Source organism: Patella vulgata, chromosome 7 (assembly GCF_932274485.2).
Source record: "Patella vulgata chromosome 7, xgPatVulg1.2, whole genome shotgun sequence".
NCBI classification, from domain to species: Eukaryota; Metazoa; Mollusca; class Gastropoda; family Patellidae; genus Patella; species Patella vulgata.
In genome coordinates this window covers 22,659,944-22,682,828 of record NC_065885.2, presented here as the reverse complement: position 1 = coordinate 22,682,828, position 22,885 = coordinate 22,659,944, and the positions used below count along the sequence as shown (strand labels likewise).

Sequence of the window (22,885 nt, the reverse complement as noted above, 5' to 3'; positions counted from 1 at the left end):
ACAAAATGTGTTTTGTCTTCAAATTTTCTCCAAGCTTTGGTGATTTATTGACCTGCCAATTGTAGCAAAACAGGAATGAGCCCACAGGCTAATATGGTAGATATTCCTAATTCGTAAATAAAATTTATCAAATCTTTGATGGTATGTGAAATGTCACAGGCTGTAGATATGTAATATCAAATCTGTTGTCAACTTCATATTTGTGATGTATTCTGGTATTTAAACCCATATTTGGATCACAGAGCACATGTGTCTTGGTAAACAATTTCTGACTACAAAGAACAACCAATGTAAAATAATACTTTAAAAAACAGAATATGATGGTTAAACAAGAATTATTCAATAATAATCATAGTTCAAACAATATTTTTTCAATAACAATCAAAATAATGAAATATAAGAATTAAATATTCAGATCATATATATTTTAATATCATATAAATATATATGTATGATAACACTCCAAGCTGTATCCGGCACTTTTTATTTATAATATAGCAACCTTGATGTGGATAGTTTTAAAGATATATTCCCTTGAGCATATATGTGTCAGTTCATATTTTAAATAACCAGGAAAAATCCATTATAAACACAAAATGTCTAGTAAGTCCACAAATTATAGACACATATAAATCAACCAAGTTAATATTACAAAATGTAAACCATTGAGCCTGATGTGCCTATCATACTTAGTAGATTACTCATGATTTAAGTAATGGCAAGGTATTTAACAACTGATTCGAGTAATATAAAAATTGAACATATCCTCACATCTAACCACAAATTATTCCAATGTACATTTTTGAATCTTGTGCATTGTAACAATAAATAAAATATTTTAAGTTCATATCAGAATTGGACCACATTAAAGGTAATTCATATAACAGTTATATACAGTCAGCAGTTTCACTTTGGTAATTTGATCATATCTCATAAACTATATTATTAAATAACATACAAATTTCACTATCAATATCATTCTAAATTTTAAGATATAATAACCAAGGTCGTACTTTAAATTACATTATTTTAAGATAAACACAATTATTACATGATATGCAATATCCTTTTATAAATCAAAGGTCCTATTTTATCATCTCTGTAAAATTTTTATTGTAACACCAACAAGTCATACAATCTTATTGTAACACTAATTATTTCTTACCATATATAATAATAATGATATGAAAGATATGTATTTGCATATTTTATCTGATGAAAATAATATATTAAATATTTACTACTGGTACCATATTACTGTAACTACATGTGAAGTATGACAAAATGACTAGCCATCACCATCCCACGCCCTTGTACTTGCTTGGAGGGCACAAGGAAAAACAACTTCTTGGAATGTCAATGGGCTAGTCAGAAGATTCATGGAAACACAAAAATGATTAAATCCCAAAAATTCCAAATTAGCAGAAGGCACCACAACTACTATAATAAGTTGATGTTTATACAAAGTTTCATGAAGATATCTTGAATGGTTTATGAGATATGCTTCGGAAACAAATTTGTACACCAAAAACTAAGCCAAATTTGTCGCTATGGAAACACAAAAATATAAATCCCAGAAATTCCTAAATAGTAAAAGGCACAACTACTGTAATAGGTTGATGTGTGTACAAAGTTTCAAAACGATATTTTGAACGGTTTACAAGATATATATGCCCCAGTAACTAAATCGGGACAGAAAGATTGCCAGACCCCATTTCAATATCACTCCCTAACTTCGTTTGGCACGGGATAAATAGATAAAACTCAATGACCATTGAATACCGCTCGGGTTATTCAATGGTTCAAGAGAGCGTATTCCTGCGTAAGCATTCCCCGAACAACAGCGAGTGGAATGTGGCAGGGATACACTCTCTTGAACCATTAAGAAATCTGAGCAGTATTCAATGGTCATTGATTTCTGTTTTTATTCTATAACTACATGCAAATCTCAAAATACACTGTACTATCCACATTATCCCCCCCCCCCCCCCACCCCCCCAAAAAAAATCACCAATAACGTTAAAATTCATCATAGGTTCTGCCCTTTTTTCTTTCTTTTTTACAAAAATTGTGGTTGCCTAATGGTGACGTCATTACAGTTTGACGTAATTCTGAAAGTGACGTCATTCTGGACAAAAGTAGTACATGTTCAAGCCATTGAATACAACCATAGGTTATTTAATGGCTGTATTCAATGATATTTGCTTGTGCTTGCATGTAGTTATAGAATAATAAGAAATCTAGTTAAGTAGATTCAGTAAATAAATAAATAGAATACAGCAAACTATAAGATACTTGGACTTGTAACATGTAAGACAAGACTGAAGATTGTCATGGACAAAATCTTGACTTCTTGAATCTATCAGATTATATAAACATCTTATATAACATAGACAGTCAATTCGATATTCTCGATTATATTTAATATCCTAACTTTATTTTAAAGTCATGTTTATGGTATTTACAACTGATATAAATCCTAATTTAATATGTTAAAACCATCATTAAGATAATAACTTTGGTCTAGAATTACATATAAATATATATAAATTAATAAGAATTGATCCCAGACTACCATTTCTACTTTGGTTTTAATAAAGCGATAACTGAGACTACGCATGTCCTATTTCAACTTTTTAACATGTATTTGATTGAATGATGAAATATCATGGTATACCCATCATGTCTAACAAACAATTTATCTTCACATTTAACCAGTTAGTTTGTTTACTTCTTAAATCATCAATCCAGTGTGTAGGCAGACGTGAAAATCCCATTTTACATCCCATTATAGCACCAGCTACACATGCATTACTGTTACTATCACCACAAGACATAACAATATCTAATATCGTACTTCTGTAAATAAACATAAACTTTAAAATTATTTAACAAAGGAAAATAGAATATTTGTTGAAGGTATTATTAAAGATACATTATGGGAGATAAGATAAAGAGATGGCAGTTCTCGCTATAATAGTTAAAATCTAGATAGTGTAAAGGTAATTTGCTGAAAATTTCAGTCAATTGATCCACTATGAGCCGAGAACGAAGCAGGTGATATTTTCGCATAGTCTCGGTCATCATTACTAAAATCATTAATATAAACAGCATAGTCTCGATTATCCACTGTTTTGATTTAATTATCAATGGCCATTAAGCGGCATATAGGAATCTAATCCAGCCAACATCGAAGGCTAGCCTTGACATTGAGAGTTTATTATGGTCTTGATAAGTTAATTTTACATTAAAATGTCTAATTGATAATTTAGATAACATTTCAGGCCTAAAGAAAGACTTGTAATAAGCAGATTTTGCTCTTGCATAATGCATGTTTAACTTTCCTAGATTTATTTTGCTCACAAATAAAAGTATACCTCAGTTTTATATTATGGTACAGTATGTAACGATATATTCCTCATAATCATCGTATCGCAAAATATACGACCACAATGCAATGTGAGCTTATAGAAATTCACGGTAAAACAATTTTCTGGTATTGGTATTTTAGCATATATTATAGAAATCGTAATTAACTTACTTGTAGTCTGATTTTGATTTCAAGGCAATAATGGCTGCTGTGATTGGTTTGAATGTGTGGCTACCTTTTCCATCTTCTCTAGCATTTAAACTGTCAAATCAAAATTTACTGTTAAGTTAAAATATTTATATACAACATTTAAATTGTCAAATCAATAAATAATACACAATTCAAATATTTACGATACAGGTGGTTGGGTGGCCGAATGGTTTAAGGTCTATTATTGAGTCAAGGGTCATCTGTCCAACCTCTTGGGTTGCCTCTGACAGTTAAAGACCCCTACACGCAAGCGAATTATTGAAATAAATTAAACCATATGTCCTAACATGACCTAGTTTGTGTCGAGTTGACGTTAAACCCCATATCCTCCCTCTATTTACACTATTTTGATTTGGGGTGGCAAATACCTGAAAAAAAATATAATTTAATCTTATTCAAATGAAACTACAATATTCAGTGAATTTCAAATTTTTAACCCATCTATTAAGATAAAAATTATGAAGCACAAACCTTTGTAAATCTTCAGCTTTAACTAGTGCTAGAAACTCATTTCTTTCTTCTTGATTAGATATAAACTCCGCACCATGACTTATAGATTCATGTATCAACCCATCTATATCATCTTCATATTTCCCCTAAAATAAATTACGTTAGATTTTTATGCAGTGCTACTACCCCTTGATATTCTTTTTATTAAAGCTTTGAGTATTTGCACAGCAAATTTATACTGTGCATCACCCTGTGAGTAACGCGAAATCAGTCTGAAGAAATGCTAAATTATTTTTAAGAATCTTAGAAATAATGATTTGGTTTTTTTTGTTATCATTGCAGCCATCAGAAGTAAACAAAATGTGCATGTTTGTTTACAACTGATACTGAACCCATCGTGAAATAATTTCTTGAACTAATGATCTTTAGTTATAGATTATTTAAATAATTCCCTACGATATATAATGTTGAGACTACCTGTAACATTAATGCCACCATTGTTGATATCATCACACTACTGGCGACACAAACAGATTTAACATGAGTACCACGACAAATTCTTACAGCATTATTCTTTACTTCTATTATATCATGGAATGATGGTACCCCTGAAAAAGTGTATCATACGATTCAAGTAGTATATAGTTGGTTTCTATAAAACATACCCATCTAGATCTACATCACTGAATAATGTGCAACTATCTGTAGGAGACTGCACATTCCGGTTTATTATTTATCTGCCATAATTCTCTAAAAACTATTACTGTCAATGAAATGATTTTTTAATTCGAAAAGGTAATGTTTAAAACTAGTAATTTGTTAATTGTTTGAAACTTGAAATTTGTGAATTGGACAGATAATGTTTGAAACTTAATTTTTTTTAAAATTACAAATGTAATGTTTGAAACTTGAAATTTTTGAATTGGATAGGTAATGTTTGAAACTTGAAACTTGTTCATTGGAAAGGTAATGTTTGAAACTTGAAATTTGTTGATTGGAAAGGTAATGTTTGAAACTTGAAATTGGTTAATTGCAAAGGTAATGTTTAAAACATATACTAACCTAATATTGGGCTTCTTGTAACAGCTGCATTATCACATCCAAAATCATCACATGATCCAATATTTATAGCATTGAGGCGTTTTTTACAGCGAGCAAACATTGATTTTTGGGGGCTGTCTATACCACTATCTGACATAGAATCAGCTGAATCCAAATCACCATTTAAATTATAATAAACAGGTTCCTTTAATACAGCTTCAGCAGCACGATGTGGATTGGTTGTAAAATCTTCCATTGAAAATAGCTGATGGAATAACAAATAAATACATCTGATTATAAACTATTCATTTAATTAACAGTTAAAGTAGCCAAGTCTCTAACTCACTATCATCCAAAGTCTTCGACATTGAAAACATGAATTATTTGTCAGTTTAAATCAACATTGATGTTGTGATCTTACCGGGAAAAGATGGGATTCCGATATCCAATATTTAAGACAAAATAAACATTTTACCATTGGTACACAAATTGTGTACCATAATGCGTTTCAGCGCCATTTGTAACAAGGGACTCAAAGAACTTGGCTAGACATATTCCATAAGTCATGTCAAACGGAGATGCCATATTCTTATCTGGAGAGCATGCCCAATAAATACTATCGGTGTAGACTGGAATAACCAGATGTTAGAGATTGCCATTTGATTGGAACTTCTGGCGTATTTTGCCGAACATAACAGATTTAAAATTAGAGTAAAAACGGAAATGATTGATGTAAATCAGTTTATATACATTCATATTACATTATTTAATGCGTTCTGACCAATTTGTGACAATTTCTATGTCCTAAGTATTAGCGATTTAGCTCCTTAAGGAGAGCTTGTGAGTGCACTCCATAGATTTCTTTCTGAGCAAATTCTATTGATTTTTAAATTCTCTACTGAACTGCAAGGTCAGAGCTATGTAAATTTAAGTATCATTTAGTTGTTTTCACTAAATTTTTATTATAGTAAAATAAAGAAATTGATTAAAATGTGATAAAATACAGGTTTTATTTACAGGTTAATGAGCTAGAGAGATTGCTCCCCTTTTCGTTTCAACCACTGAGACAGAGGTTTGAGATAATTTAATTCTTTTATTTTTCATCAAAAGTCTCAATGTGGATATTAAAATTTACTTCATAATATTCTATTTTTGTAGAAGTAATCATCAAAAGTCTCTATGCGGATATTAAAATTTACTTCATAATATCCTATCTTCGTATATGTAATTCTAGGCCACTTACCTGTAATAAAGTTTGCGAGAGAACCACACCTTCTGTATCACCCAAATCAGTAAATCCATTTTGATACCAATTTAATAAACGCTTAGAAAAATCTAATTCATCTACGACACCAGCCCATGATATGATCGAATCTAACACAATTATCTAGGTAATAAAATATCAATATATTTTACCAATTTTCTGAAGAGATAATATACTACCTATTGCAACCACTTCATTCAAATTCTACATTTGAAGATAAAAGCACAAAAAGCATTAGGTCACCTCATATTTAAAATAATACGTAAGGGCTTATTTGTCTTCTTTTAAAGACTTATTTGAATCTACAATGAGCTTAGTCCAGATAAAGGTCATAGCAATTCCTAGAACAGAATTTATTTCACAAATTTCAACTCATTGAAAACACAACAGTGAATTGAACATTCATTAGATAATATGACCTAATGTTTTTTCTACAATTTACTTTGGTCATTTTGAGATTAATAAACAGATACAATGTAAGTGAATCCCATTTTGTCCTGACAGAAATGTTAAAGCCCAACATGTCAGACCCCCAAGTTTTTGTACCATCCGAATGACTAGGTATGCCCTGCTTATCCATATTAATGAACTTACCATATGGTCAACATTACACGTCCAGTCACCTTGTCTCCACCATACTCTGTTCTCACCAACAATTATATCTTTATATGTTATATTAGGATTGGGATAATAAAAACTACATTCATCTGGTCCCATCCATCTTGTAGATATACCTATAGCATCACCTATAGCAGCACCATATATCATACCTTAAAATAGATATAACTCAAATCAAATATATTTAAATATATCAACAAAGAACGTGTGAGGTAGATAAAATCATATGGCTTTAGATTTAGAATGACATTTTATTATATAACATTTGATGGTTTAATCTTTTTTAAATTTTTAAAGACAATAAGAAAGTGTTCTTAAAGATGAGCTGAATCAGCGTGTCTTTTCAAATTTAGTTGATGGCATCATAATTTTATACTTCATTTATTTCTGTTTCACTAACTGTGACTAACAATATATAATGGTAGTCCATTATAAAATTTTATTCCATCATATGCTTAATTAATACATTAAATATCAAACCAATACCAAAAAGCCAATTATGTCCTTTTTCAATCAGAAGTAAAATATGGGACAATAATTAAGAGTGTACTCTTACCTATTATTTTATCACCAAGTTGATCTGGATCTAGTTTGGTAGCATTAAGAGGAGGGAGAAGGGGAGTTTTAATGCGTACTGGTGTATTAGTTGTATCTGTCTGTACCTGTATATACTGTGAATGGACGGAGTGATTATTTTTATCTATACTTTGGCATTGATTCCCTCGAACCCTTGGAAAAATGTTTACACACACTTTGATTTCTGAAGCGGAACAGATGGAAACAGACGAAAACTTTCGTCGTAGAAATTTGATAATGGGCTCAGAACCTTCATTGCTGATAGATTGTGGTGGTACAGTTAAACGGTTTCCCACAGCAAGAACTAAAGTTAATGTTTCACATCCACCCAAAGAAACTGGTAATAATCGCAGTTTATTGTGGGATACATTCAATTTACTCAAACTTTCCATCTTTCCTAAATCTTCGGGTAATTCTCTCAGTTGATTGTAAGAAAGATCAATCTTCTCTAGCTTCACAAGATGGACGAATGCTTCCGGTAATTCTCGTAACTTATTGTGTTGTACCATGAGTGTTTTTAAATGAAACAAAAGACCAAAACTATCAGGAAGTTTTTGTAGAGCATTGTTGCTGAGATCTAAGTATGAAAGATGGGGTAAGCGGAGTGGTAATTCTGCAGGTAGTTCTGTAATGGCATTAAATGACGCTGACATACTTTCATACAAGGAAACAGAGTCACGGATATTCCATGGTAATTCTGTTAAACAAGCTTCATGATAATCTCCATTTTTGTGCTGCAAGAAGAAACAAGAAAAATCTTGAAAAGGAAGAGAATCTAGTTATACGTCTCATCAACATCATATATAAGGTAAAACAAGAAAACCGGAAAAATGTGAGTGATTGCCAGTTACAGAATTTAAATATATCTGGGTTTTTTTAATATAACTTAAAAGAAATTAAACCAATTTTAATCAAATTTCAGTATTGAATTATATTTTGATCAGTGATGAGTCAGATTATTGTTTTGAAATATTATGTGGAGGTCATTCTGTTTACTGATTTTTGGCTTAGACTGTTGACAGTGGAACATAAAATCTGTTGTATGAATCTCAACACTGTCTTTATTTATGGACTTGAATTTTTTTAAGTAGACAGTTATATGCACAAGAAAATCAACACATTAAGCATTAATTATCTACTAATTGGTTCTTACTGTGTAAGCTGACAAGAACAGGATACAGTTGGCCATGTTAATTTTAATACACATTTATTGACCGCTTTCAGGTTGCATTAATTACATGATGCATTAATTTTTTGTTTTACAAAAAATACAAAAATAGTTACATAATCAGTTTGTGGTCATACAGTACACAATGTACTATAGTATGACTGTCATACTTAAAGGACCAATCCCAATAATATTTTTGACAATAAAACTGGTTAATTTTGTGTTAAAATCCCTTAAACTCCTCTACCTTAGGGCCGAGCAACTAACTCAATATATTTGATACGTTTTCAAACAAATTAAACCCGCCAGTCTTAATCTGGAAGTGGGGACCGGTGCCCAAAGCTGTATTATACTGTGTCTGGATAAAACATGACTTTTATTCTATAAAAATAATGTGTAGGTGAAATTTACCTTTCGTTATCAAGTACAACACATGGGTCATTCACTGTATAAACCTCTAAAGGAACGGGAATCGATTATCAGGTCACCCAACGAAAGAATTGACCCAAAATCTTAAAAAGGTTACGTGTCCGGATAAGCAGTTTTGACGTTCACGTCCAAATGACTCAATATTTTGAGCTGAAATTTTGAGACAGGGTAAATACACCATTTCTTTATATTTTGACGCTTAACTTTTATACGTACTCTGACTTTTAATTTTGAGACTCTGTTCAATTCGGGATAGTCCCTTTAATGTCTTGTTTTACAGTACAGTATACAGCAGCCCTATAGAAACATCATTTGCTTATAGTTAATCAACGAGATTAAATGGAGACCAAACAGTCTGATTTTTTTAACAATCAAATTTCTATATTTCATGCTTATTTGTTGCCAGCAAAATTATTGAAAAATATAGGATAGTTAATGGCAGAAAATTGCATTTGTCTGTATTAATGTATATTAATAGTTGACCATTTTATTGTTTGCTAATATATTATAACTGTGTATTAACATGTATTTTCATACTTATCTATCTAGTTGATAACACAGTAGGCCTATACAGCAAAAATATATTCATAAAACTCATTACCGTAACAGATACAATAACCCAAAATCAAATTTGACAGTGATATTATATCTCTTTTTATCTTACCTTTTCGTACTGTTTGTAAGATATTTTTCGACTCAGATTTAATTCTTTTCTTTCATCAGAACGGACAGGTGCAAGGTCATGCACTTCTACATTCCCCATTTTTAATTTAGTAGCAGATAAATTAATGAATATATTGTTCTTTAATCTTCATGTTTCTAGAAAAATGAAATAAATTTAACATAAATTGTCAATTCTGAACACTGGGCATGGTGCTCAATTCTTCCCAAAATTGGGGGGTTGGATGGCCGAATGGTTAGCACGTGCGCGCTGTGCTGTATCATACGGTCTGTCATTGAGTCGAATCCCCGGTTGTACGTGACAAGGAGTAGGGTCGCCTGTCCAACCTCGTGGGTTTTCTCCCACTGCTAAAGACCCCTACGCGCAAGCGAATAATTGAAATAAAATTGAACCATGTGTTAGTCCCAAAATGACCTAGTTTGTGTCGAGTGGACGTTAAACCCCATTTCTCTCTCTCTATCTTCCCAAAATTTTATAGAAATTCATAAAATTTACATCCACATGTGGTACCGCAATTACTGGCTTTTACACGATGGATGGAATGCGCTAGTTAATGTTTTCTAGTTTAGATTTGAATACTTCGATTGACTCTGAATATAAATTTTAAAAAAATGTTATGTTTCTGAATACAAAATTATATGTGTTGACCACCACTCATCGCACAAAGCAGAACTTATATAATACGATAAAGGCAAATTTATAAAAGCAGGATATAACAAGCCAACAGTGAGGCTGATGTCCCCCGCCGAAATTGCAAAATAAATAGATGACACATATTAATTAATCGCACATTTATTTTTTTCACTAAGTTTCATCACTCTCTATCAGATAGAATCAAGATTATCTTGTCCCAAACCATCGACAAATGAAATCGATTAGCTCTGCTTAGCTTCAGCTCGAAATGTTAATTATTGAACTCAGTCAAGACATTCACCTAATGAACATCTACATATACATCAAGTTTAAACATTCACCTAATAGACACCTATGCCAAGTTTGAACATTCTACCTCAATTAGAAGGAGAGTTATTGTGTTCCAAAGTTTCTACCAATCAAATTGCTTATCACTCTGCTTACCCTCAGCAAAAAATGTTCATTATCGAACTTAGTTAAGGTATTCAATAATAATAAATCTATACACCAAGTTTCATCAATCTCACTTAATTAGAACTAAAGTTATCGTGTCCCAAAGCATCAACCAATCAAATTGCTTATCTCTGCTTACCCTAAGCGGAAAATGCTCATCTTCGAACTCCATCAAGGCATTGACCTAATCAACACATACACCAAGTTTGAACATTCTAGCTCAATTAGGAAGAGAGTTATCGTGCCCCAAAGTATCAACCAATCAAATTGCTTATCTCTGCTTACCCTAAGCGGAAAATGCTCATCTTCGAACTCCATCAAGGCATTGACCTAATAAACACATACACCAAGTTTGAACATTCTAGCTCAATTAAAAGTTATCGTGTCCCAAAGCATCAACCAATCAAATTGCTTATCTCTGCTTACCCTAAGCGGAAAATGCTCATCTTCGAACTCCATCAAGGCATTGACCTAATCAACACATACACCAAGTTTGAACATTCTAGCCCAATTAGGAAGAGAGTTATCGTGTCCCAAAGCATCAACCAATCAAATTGCTTATCTCTGCTTACCCTAAGCGGAAAATGCTCATCTTCGAACTCCATCAAGGCATTGACCTAATAAACACATACACCAAGTTTGAACATTCTAGCTCAATTAGGAAGAGAGTTATTGTGTCCCAAAAAGTGTGACGGACAGACAGACGGACAGACAGACAGACAGACGGACGAACCCATTTTAATAGTCCCCTGCTTTCTTCGAAAGGCGGGGGACAAAAAGCTCAAATTAAGATTTATAGGTGTAGGCCTACATGTAAAACCATGTAAGGGTGATGCAAAAAGTCTTTGGGGTAGGGAGGTGGATACCATTTTAATATACCCGTGGCCAATATAATAAAATATTTTCTCTATGTAGGCTATAAGTTACTTTAGTACGGTCAAGTAAATTGTATCGGCTCGCATAGCCGCTACATGTAGGCCAATGTGGCATGTCATTTTATCTGGAGTGGGACTGTTGATTTTGATTACCGGTACCCATGGCCATATATAAATATATATATATATATATATATACCGGTAGTTCTATTGCTAAATGAAGAGTCCTAACCAGATAGTTCTGTTTGAGTTACATCTGTGTTAGCATGATGGTTGGCTACCTATCTGTTCCGTGTAAGCCCAAGCCAAACAAGAGCAAATAAACAGACTTCGATAATTGTCAATAAACACAGTTTGAACAAACGGATTATCAGACTAAACTCTTTATCCCTTTCAATCAATAGTTCGGTACAAATTTTCGATGCAACAGCTGTGATTCATTCTCTTCAAGGTGCGAGTAACACATCAGGCGACCCATCATCGTTGCATATTAACTGTCCAACTTTTATTTCACAGCCACGAAGGCAGTGTGGACTACGTCACGAGTTTGTGTGGTGCACATTTGCACAGGAAGTTCCTGAAATGATGGCTAGTCCGACAGATGATGGTAAGGAAAATATGAAATAAAATTAATATTTTAGATAAATTGTCGATAGGTTGTCTTCTGTAGGGACTATAGCCTATTTTTGAATGTGTAGGTATCAACTGTTTATATTTTAACAAGTTGAACAGGTGTATTCTCATATAAAATATGTCAGTCAGTCTTTCACACGCATTTCATCATTTGGACATTTGTTTTAAATTTACTGTCTCCCCCAGCAGACAGCAGATCAATATAGAGGTAGGCCTACATGTAGAATACAGTTGCGGAGAATATAATTTTAAAAATGCACATAGCTAACAATTTGTAGTTTCGATTCGCTTGCCTATTTAGAAAATTTTTTTATAGGCCTATTCAAAGTTCTTGCAAATTTTCTTTGTAACCACATATGGTTATCTCCGCAATTGTCCTTATTCCTTTGAATTTGATTTTGATGTTAAGCCATTGAAGCCATTTCAGTATAGTCGTGTGGTAGTGATTCAGAACCCTAAACAGCTTGGCTGTTATGTGCCTTGCTGTTTTGTTAATTACTAAAATTTACCACAACCATACGTGTGCATATCAAGCAATATGGTTGACATCCTTTTCATACAACTGTATCTGACTACCAGATTTCAATAAACCACTGTTTGAAAATAATGAAAAAAGGGGTTTATAAACCTACTGACCAATGCAACACTCTGTTAGTGCATAGATGAAATGGTTCCACTACTGATGTCTTCCAGCTTGCTTCAGCCACAGTAGTGGACCATTCTAAGGACTTCCTTTGTTTGAGGAAGTTTTATCATCATTTAATGACAAAAAAGTTACTGGCCTATAACTTACTTCATTTCTAATATAAACACAGATCCCAAACTGTACTGCACATAGCTTAAAATATAATAAACCAGTTCCCATTGAAATAAAGGTGAAACCTTAACCGCACTCCGTCGCACGTGATCATATATATGTCGCTTTCCATCTTCATATCTAAACGCTAATTTCTCTTATAGTAGTAACAGGAAGGCGATGGGTGGGGTTAACGTGACGCAATATTTGGTGAGATTTCACCTGGGTGATACAGGCCTCTAAATGTTTTTAAAAAGCTTATTGTCGCAAGTGACAGGTAGCTTTTCTTCATACCTGTCGCTTCAGTAACTAACCTGTCACGCTCAATTATCAAAGACCAATCACATCACTACATACATGTAGGTACACAAACACTCTTAAATTGTTTAGGTCTTCACGTACATTGCTCTATATAAATATCGTAATATGAAACCTTTTTATTTCTTCGAGATTGGAATGCCAAAAAATTCTTGAAAGACGGCAAATCTGTTTTGGCTCAGCGACTTGAAAATTCGTACAATTCTATCATCCGTATCCACGTGAATTCCACCAAGTATCATGGTACCACACTTGAGTGCTAATTTGAATACTTCGCCGTTGAGGTGTAGAATTGAGCTTTTATAATATCCGTAATAAATTGAATATCAAAACACGAATCACACGTGTGTGGCACCGTATTTACATGTACCGTGTGCGGAGGACAGGTAACGCCCCCTGGAATTCCTTTCTCACATATCCTGTCTATATTTACGCTACAAATTATATTTATATATGAAATATTTTTCCAACTTAATTATTTGATTTTGTCAAATTGGCTTATAAATTATTCGGAGCCTTTATTTATGGAAATTGTTTTAAACTTTTTAAATGATTCAATATATCAGACAACAAGCCGCGTGAATTTCCATTCCAGCCATGGAAACAAATTGCCACAGGGGTGTAAAAAAACAAGTATCACTGCTACAAATATTGTAGCTAGTGCATAGGCTGTTCTAAGTATGTGTGATGTAGACCACTGCAATGGACTGGATTCATCTAATTTCTAAATGATTCTAATCTAAGTAAACTCAGTTTTGCGCCATAAACTTGACTGAGGAAGCTGTCATCCGAAATAACTTGCCAATAATTTGAATAATAGCTTCTGCTCATAAGCTTAGTCATGTAATTAATTAAGTATTAAGGATTTCATAAAGTATAAATTATTGTTTTAAACTGCTTTTACTTTTACATACATACATGTATATTGTAGGGTTAAGAAAAAGAGTAGGAACTAAGGATGTAACAAATGTAGAAGGAAAAGATGATAAGAGAGATGTTACACTAGAACCTGTTTTAAGACCAGGTGGTCCTTCAGGAGATTTTACAGATGCAACAGGTAGTACAGGCAATAATACTTTTTTATAGAGATTAGAATGAGAGAAAGTTTACATAATAAGGCTATATTAAGTAAAATGGTTTTGATTTTTGATATGTATGATGTCGTCAAGCTGATTAAAATACAGATCTATATTTCATTTCGTTTTTTTTATACTTTCGATGGCCTACACTACATGAAGGCCTGACCGGTTAATCAATCAGCATGACGTTTCTAGTGGATTATCCACAGTTCCGTGCATTAAACGCCAAGAACTAACTGTAACAGACCGTTTCATTGGCTAATCCCTCACTTCAACCAGAACGCCGGTAATTAACAACTCTTCTAGATCATAGTGAAGTAAAGACAAGTAAAACAAAATTTTGAACTAGAAAAAAGACGAAATAGGATCTGTGTATGTCATATATATAGTGTTAACTCATGCAAAGTTCTCACATCTATATTATAATGACTATCTAATATGAATTTAACAACAGTCTAATTTCAGTTAACTTAACAAGGTATTATCACCTCAACTAAATAATAAACCTAATAAGTTTTTAATAATATTGTATGTAAAATAACCCTAGATTCACCATTATATCCAAAATATAAGTACCTTATTTTAAAGTGATCTTGCAAGATTGGTAAATTAAAAATATGGGAATTACTTAGTAATTGTTTGTCAACTGGAATATGTTCAATTTCACTGTATTATCATATCACACCCATGTAGCTTGGTAGTCGAATCAGGACTTCTGTATTTAATTTCATGATGTTTTGTATTGGTATTTGTCGTTCAGGGATATTGATTTCAAGATGTTTTGTATTGGTATCTTGATCATATGATGCAGCTTTGGGAATTGGATTTCAAATTTGACTGGCAAGCAAATAGGCAGCTGATTCAGATTGGTTTCTTTTAAACATATAATAGCTGTAGATTGTGCTGAAAATTTATAACATAAACATTAGAGATTTTCAATAATTTTAGATCTACATTAATTAATTTACTTAGTGTATAAATTTAATGTATAAATTGAATGTTTTGTTAATGGTGGTCATCATTACAATTTATTTTCTATGATGTGAACCGCAGATAGACAACACAAGGTGGTTCTAATATACTCACTTTAAGAGAACCTTAAAGCATTTAACACATGACACAATTATATGGAATACAAGTTACTTAAAGGATTTATTTCAGCGATGTTTCGACGAGGGTTCTCCCGTTTTTATCAAGTATTTCTTAATTGATTCTGGATCCAGTTTTGCTTTTATTTTAACTTTTTGAAATGTATTTTAGGTTTTGAATATGAAGATGATGAATATTCTAGTGGTGAAGAATCTGATATTGAAGACAATGATGAACCTATTATGCCAATGAAACACAGAGATCCTAATCCAGATCTACCTGATACTGCTGTATTACTGGAAACACCAGAAGGATGTAAGGTGTATGTTGTTGGTACAGCCCATTTTAGTACACAGAGCCAGGAAGATGTTTCTAGGGTAAAATATAACTTGATCTGTATTCATAACTGAAATATTTAGGATGGTTGATATACTGTTCAGATATGTCAAAACACTTAATGTCCTATTTTTGTGCACTGACTGGGCTAATGAGGATGGATTTAAGTCATGCAGAGCGCTATGATGGAAATTTTCCCAGACACTGGTGCTATGGGCTACTCTTTATTTTGAATTCCAACTGTTCTTTTATGTGCATGCCAATGTGTACACAGGAGCTTGGTTTGTCATCCCATCCAAATGACTAGACACTGTCCTTGTCAGGCCCTCTGTCCTGCTCCACTGACAAGGGGAAACCACACCTTTCTCGGCAAACACTGGAAGCGAACCGTAGACCTTCTGGTTAGCGAGCTAGCATCTAACGGCCACCACCGGGGCTCCCTATTAGAATAGGCAATAGCAATGTAAACTAGCCCCATTATTCAACAATCTTAATATACTTTCTTTTGCTTTTGTTTTAGGTAGTACAAGCTACCCAGCCAGATGTGGTCATGTTAGAATTGTGCAAAAGCAGAATGAATGTCCTAGAATTAGATGAAAGTACTCTTTTAGAAGAAGCCAAAAATATCAACATGGAAAAAATACGTCTCACCATCAAACAGGTATTGTAATCATTTTTGAAACTTTTCTGAAGCTGATAAGTTAAAGTAGACTTTAGATTAAAATTTGGATTATATAAAAATACAATATTTCTTTAAAAAGGAAATACATCTAGAATTAATATTCACCATTTTATTACTTTCTTATTCATTTACAGAGTGGAGTAGTTCAAGGGGTAATGAATCTATTATTATTGAGTATGTCTGCACATTTAACCAAAGAACTTGGTATGGCACCAGGCGGTGAATTCAGGCGAGCTTTTAGAGAGGTGAGATTGGAGCTTCATAACAGACATATTGAAATATATAAGACTGATCTTGAAAATTCACACCCTAATAACTTCAATATTAATTCCATGTTATTTCTGTGTCTTAAGCTTATAGCATCTTCTTCAATATTCTCCTGGTGTCATTTTGCGAGGGGGGATTATCGTATCTCATAAGTCTGTTTGCCTCCTAATACCTATGCATACATGTATTTACCAGATCTAGTAGAAAATGTAACATTTCTGGGATGGGATGTGTACATGATAATTGCATACTATATTATTATAAAGACAACAAGAATTACCATGCAGGGGAAAAGAAAAAAGAGAGAATTGCTAAAGATAAAGGGACCAAAGAAACAAATGACCAATCTTTTGCCAGATATTTCAGAAAATGTAAATCTAGCTATATTTTGTGTACTAATTGAAATGTATATTTTTTGTCAAAAACAAAACCAAACTGTAGTATTTTTAATAACTTACTTACAGGCTCAGTTGGTACCTGGTTGTCGTCTGCATCTTGGTGATCGTCCTATTCATATAACTTTGAAACGTGCCTTGGGTTCATTATCAGTATGGCAGAAGCTCATGCTTGCCTGGTATATACTCACTTCCAAAGAACCAATCAGGTTTGTAATTGTTGGCAAACTTTTGTAAAGTTTTCTCCTCTATAAATAATTCTACATGTATTGTATTTTTTTCAGTTGAACATATTTTTGATAACATCTAAAGATTCATATATCAAGGCTGGAAATAAAGCACTGTCACAAACATTGTCAGGCACTATTCAGGCTTTGTCAGGCATTATCCTGGAGTCTGTCATTTTGGCTTTTTTATACACCCACATTTTCATGTGGGCGTTTTATGCCGTCACCTCTGTCCATAATTTGTTTATGGAAAAGTCTACAGGTCACATTTTTATTTGATTTTGACAAAACTTGATGTATTGGTCTATCTCCCAAAGATCTCAGTTCCTTTTGATATTGGCATGAATTATGGCCCCTGATTGTACGAAAAATGACTTTTTTAGCTTGCGGACACTCTAGAGGACACAATTTTGAGCCGATATTGATGAAACTTGAAAAACATGTTTATAACCCAAAGATCTTGGTTCATTTCGATTTTCACGCATATCGGATTGTAACTTCCTGAATTATGGCCCTTGATTGAACGAAAAATTGTGTTTTTTAAATTATGTTTCCTCTAGAGGTCACAATTTTTATCCGATTTCAAAAACTGTTTAAATATGTCACCATTCCACCATAATGAATTTTGAATTCGAATTTCGGGAAAATCGAAACTGAACTCCCTTACAAAATGGCTGTTCTTTGTACGCAAATTGTGTAAAGGTATGTTATATGAAGATTGTGGACCCTCTAGAGGTCCCAATTTTTATCCGATTTTATTGAAACTTAAATATATCTTTATATCTCAAAGATCTCAGTCCCTTTCAATATTTCGATATCAGACCAGAACTTTCTGGATTATGGCCACTGATTGTACGAAAAAACGCTTTTGATTTTAGCTTGTTCTCTATCCATCTCTTGCAAAATGTGGGCATATCCTGCCTGGCAACCACTGGTTCATTGTTTTTGTTTATCTTTTGAATTAGATATGTCAGCTACCAGTGCATTAGTGTCTGACGCTAAAATTGCTATTTCCAGGCCGGTATATCATATACCGGTAACAATATGCTTCAGAAAACATGCGACATCACTTTTTGCATTTAACTCGAAAGGTCAATTTGTTGTGACATCTGTTTTTCACTCCAACAATGTATTAATTTTATTTTCAGTAAGGAAGAGGTAGAGAAATGTAAACAAAAAGATATATTAGAACAGATGTTAAAAGATATGACAGGAGAGTTCCCTGCCCTTACTCGAGTTTTTTTAGATGAAAGAGATGCCTTCCTTACTCATTCATTAAAATATGCTGCCAGACCCATTCATTCTTCCAGTTCTATAAATGGTATGTTTACATTTCCTGTATTAGCAATGCTAGTCTGAGCTACCATTAATTCTTTACATTTGTCAAGTGTCCAAATTTCACCTAGTCTGAATGTGACTACACAGGGATCAGTGACAGGCAGATTTTCCATTGATTTATTCAGTCCAGTAATAGCAATACCAATTTGAATGATAATGTATTTCCGTATGTCTTATATTGCAAAACATGGTTACTAATTATTGTCATTGGTAATAATCAAAATCAAGATTATATGGTCACAGTTTGCACATAGTGCATCAGTTTAAATTGATATCCAGAAGTTGTAACAGATCAACAATTATCTCCTCTATTTGTTGAAAGGAGGATTTTCTGGATTCATAGGAAGTAAAAGACAAACAAGCTAACATCTTCCACTTTCTGGAAGCTACTGTAACGACTTAACAAGTACAAAATCTGTATATTCGTAACACATCTATCACTATATGAACCTTCTTCCTTCTAGGCCTTAAAGTATAATACAAGTTTATTTGACAAAGATATTAAAGTATTATATATTATTTATTTTGAGTAGGTTTTGTACCATCAGTTGTAGTAGGTGTTGTAGGTATAGGACATGTTCCTGGTATTGTCGCTAATTGGTCTAAAGAACAAAATATACAAGATATTATCACGTAAGTTACTTACACTATATAAATACATGTAAAATACTTCTACAAATTTAAATATTGTTTTAAATACTTTTTCGTTAATGTGCAAGCTGTTGACAAAAACAAACCTTATAAATCACCCTTCATTCAGATTTTCCGGCGTGGTTCCCCCTTGACAGTAATGCAGGATGGAGGACCTGACAAGGAAAGCTGTCTAGTCGTACGGATGGTGAGGTCCCGTGTACACATTGGCATGCACGTAAAAGATCCCTTGGCAGTTGGAATTTGATATAGCGCCACTGTCTGGGCCAAATTTCTCCCATAGCACACTGTATGGCGTATGCCTGTCTTCATTAGCCCAGTTGGAGCAGAACACTAAGATGTTAAACCCCATTTCATTTTGTAAATCACCCCTTCATAAAATATAAAGATAATTCATACTAACATTATTAGAAATTTATTTTATGCTGTAAATAATGCTTTTTTATATATCTTTTTATGTCTTTTACAGAATTCCTCAACCATCAACTTTGTCACGAATTATTAAAATAACTGTAAAAATAAGCTTCTTTGGACTTGTAACATGGGGCTGTTATCGTATAATTAAGGCTGTTATATAGACATCAAGTCTATAAAATTACATATACCAACATCTAGTCCATTAAATTACAGATACCGGTATACAAAAGAACAATAAATCATGAATCAAAAAAAGTACCCTTAAGTAGTGGAGTGATTTTATGTGGGTCAAAGAATTTATAGAAACTGTATTTGGTAATATAAATTTTATCCTTATGATCTTGAGTACTGAACCAACTTTATCTGTTACGTAAGTGTAAAGAATTAAAGATTTACTTTTGGACTTACAAAAGTATAATCGTCTGAAAAAGTATTAATAAAGTATACATTAGAGATACTCATCTTTTATATTGGTATGAAAGAGGGTAATATAATCATGCAATCCTAGAAATTATGTTATTTTTTGTTGGTTTATATAGCTTCTTCTTCTTTTTAAATTTGAATTATCTGTACTTATACAGTATTATAAGAATTATTCCTTTCTTTTAAGTGGTTTGCATACATGTATTAATTAATCTATTTTCCTTGAGCAATAACATCATAATTTGTCGATCTTAAAATATTACAGAGAAGGTTAAAATAAATATACCGGTATTTACTTTTGAAGATGTAAGCCAAATTAAGTGATGGTTTAAACCACATGTAAATTTGTTGTATATAAGAATGTTGAACAAGATCACAAATCAAAATGATTTTATTTTATAGTTTTATTATACTGTTTACATTTCATAACTAGTGGATATCTGAAACACTGTTAATATTCTTTTGATATCTCTAACAGTAGAGGCAACAATAGCACCATGTTTGTTCTTAATTTCTCACTGACAGTGTTTATCTGTGGTATAGGTACATGGTATTTACAACTTATATCTAAAGTATTTTGAGAATGCTGTCTCTTCATTGGAGAGGAGCACTTAAATCATAGCACAGATTTCAACATTCAACCAATGAACAGGCTGTTTTCATCAAATACTTTAGTTGAAAAGTTTTCATAAATAGGGCAATGGATCGCCTCATCTATTTCACTTACATTATCTGTTATAACTTTCATAACCATGTATTGTTATTATATTTCATTTAACTCTTATCATATGTATATCATCAACAGTATCATTATGTTTCATTTTTGTTGTATAGATAATATTATTTAATGTGGCTGATATTGGATTGGGATTATGGGTGATGGTTGTGTTCAAATAGTGAATACATGTATTTCTTTTTATTTATTCTGCTAAGCAATTAGATTGATTAATAAAAACTGTCACATTCAGTTTAAGTAAAATTGTATCAAAAATATTATTGTGAGCTGTCACTCTTTAAAGCTGTTTTATCTTTTAAGTTAAAGAGATTCAAGTTTTTATTAGATAAGGAAAATGAATTTTGGTGTTGACTGTTGAGTGTATAAAGTAATTGTAATAACACATTCTTGTCCAATATAAATTGTTGACAGCAACACTACCGATATATTTGGAATAACCTTCTCAACCTTCTTATAAAGCATGGTTTGGAAGAAAATATAAAGCTTTATAATGCACTGTAAGAAGCAGATTAAAGGGTATTTCCCGGATTTTGCAGAACATTGTAAATAAAAGTGGGTTTAGGTAGGTAAATCAAATGCTAAGATATGAGAATTTTGCCATATTACCGTGTCTGAAGGTTTCAAAATATGGAGAAGGTTGGAAAACATTGGATCTTTATGTCACTGTAATTAAACAGTATATGTTAGTGAAAGACTGCCCTCATACAATCTTTTACTTCATGTTTCTTCCCTCAAATCTATCTTTCTCCTGTATAACTTCAGACAGTAAGATATTGTTTTTTTTCCATTTTCTGATTGGTTCCGAAGAAACACTTTGGGGATACTCGATTTAACGTTCCGTAATCAAGCCCAAAAATGCTGATTGCATAAAAAATATCTCAACCAACCATGACGGCTGAAAAGGATACATTGTATTTAATTATGACACGATTCTACTCACACCACCTCTGTTGTGGAGACTGGCAGAACTGTGACAGGACTGAATTCTGTATCACTCCATTGCAGTTCTGTCAATTCGGGACGAACTGAAAATTGAGTATCCCCTATGAGGTAAATCAAGGGAGGTATGTAGCTTGTTGAACTGGGCTAATATCTATTATCAAGTAGCCTGGTTTTACTCTATCTAAATTTCAAATATTGGTAATGTATTAAATTTGATAATTTTGTAGTTGTTAAGATAAATAATATAAGTTAAATGAAAATATTACACAAATTTATGATGACTAATGAAGTTAAAATGCTGTTATTGTTATGACAATATTTTTGGTCAAATAGGTATTTTTGGAACCCATATTTCATTGTTGTTATTTGTTTGTAGACATTTCTTGCAAACAGTCTTTTTTTTTTCAACAAATAAACGTTGTTATTTATAAACTATTGTGTCTTTTATTTATATAAAAATGAAATTGTGGTTGGTGACAAATGTTCCTGGTGAGCACCTTGGAATCAGGAATTGTTATCAAGCCTGATAATGATTTGGGTGACTGGGGCTCTTATCTTTGAAAGCAGTTTATACATGATACTTTAAAGAAGTTACCGTTTATTGACCAGATCAGATGATATCGGTGGCGGCGCCAGCCGTCGGTGATTGGAGGGGCAAAGTCCATGGTTAAGGGGGCAAAGGCACGAGCTTCAACTAGGGGTAGGGGGCCTCCCCCAGAAAATTTTGAAAAACAGGTTGCCGGAAATGCAGTCTGGCAGTATTTCAGGCACTGATCGATGAGGTAAA

General features: G+C 32.8%; 2 protein-coding genes across 5 annotated transcripts; one reads left to right on the top strand and one right to left on the bottom strand.

Moving 5' to 3' along the window:
* Positions 1–1,991: 1,991 nt before the first annotated feature.
* On the bottom strand, positions 1,992–12,312 carry LOC126828227 (uncharacterized). 4 transcript variants are annotated; one of them, XM_050557878.2, is made up of 10 exons: positions 11,969–12,312; positions 9,791–9,945; positions 7,510–8,263; positions 6,930–7,105; positions 6,315–6,458; positions 5,093–5,336; positions 4,508–4,638; positions 4,052–4,176; positions 3,542–3,631; positions 1,992–2,859 (listed from the first exon to the last, which is right to left on the bottom strand). In XM_050557878.2, the coding sequence occupies exons 2-10, from the start codon at positions 9,887–9,889 to the stop codon at positions 2,667–2,669; spliced, it is 1,956 nt and encodes a 651-aa protein (XP_050413835.1). In that variant the 5' UTR covers positions 9,890–9,945; positions 11,969–12,312; the 3' UTR covers positions 1,992–2,666. The 4 variants fall into 4 exon arrangements, with proteins under 4 accessions (XP_050413835.1, XP_050413834.1, XP_050413838.1 ...); XM_050557877.2 differs by having other exon boundaries at positions 12,002–12,312; XM_050557881.2 differs by having other exon boundaries at positions 12,121–12,312.
* On the top strand, positions 12,263–22,524 carry LOC126828230 (traB domain-containing protein). Its single transcript, XM_050557888.2, has 9 exons — positions 12,263–12,376; positions 14,448–14,573; positions 15,856–16,061; positions 16,541–16,681; positions 16,837–16,947; positions 17,434–17,573; positions 18,740–18,912; positions 19,463–19,562; positions 20,050–22,524. The coding sequence occupies exons 1-9, from the start codon at positions 12,352–12,354 to the stop codon at positions 20,156–20,158; spliced, it is 1,131 nt and encodes a 376-aa protein (XP_050413845.1). The 5' UTR covers positions 12,263–12,351; the 3' UTR covers positions 20,159–22,524.
* The last annotated feature ends 361 nt before the right edge of the window (positions 22,525–22,885 follow it).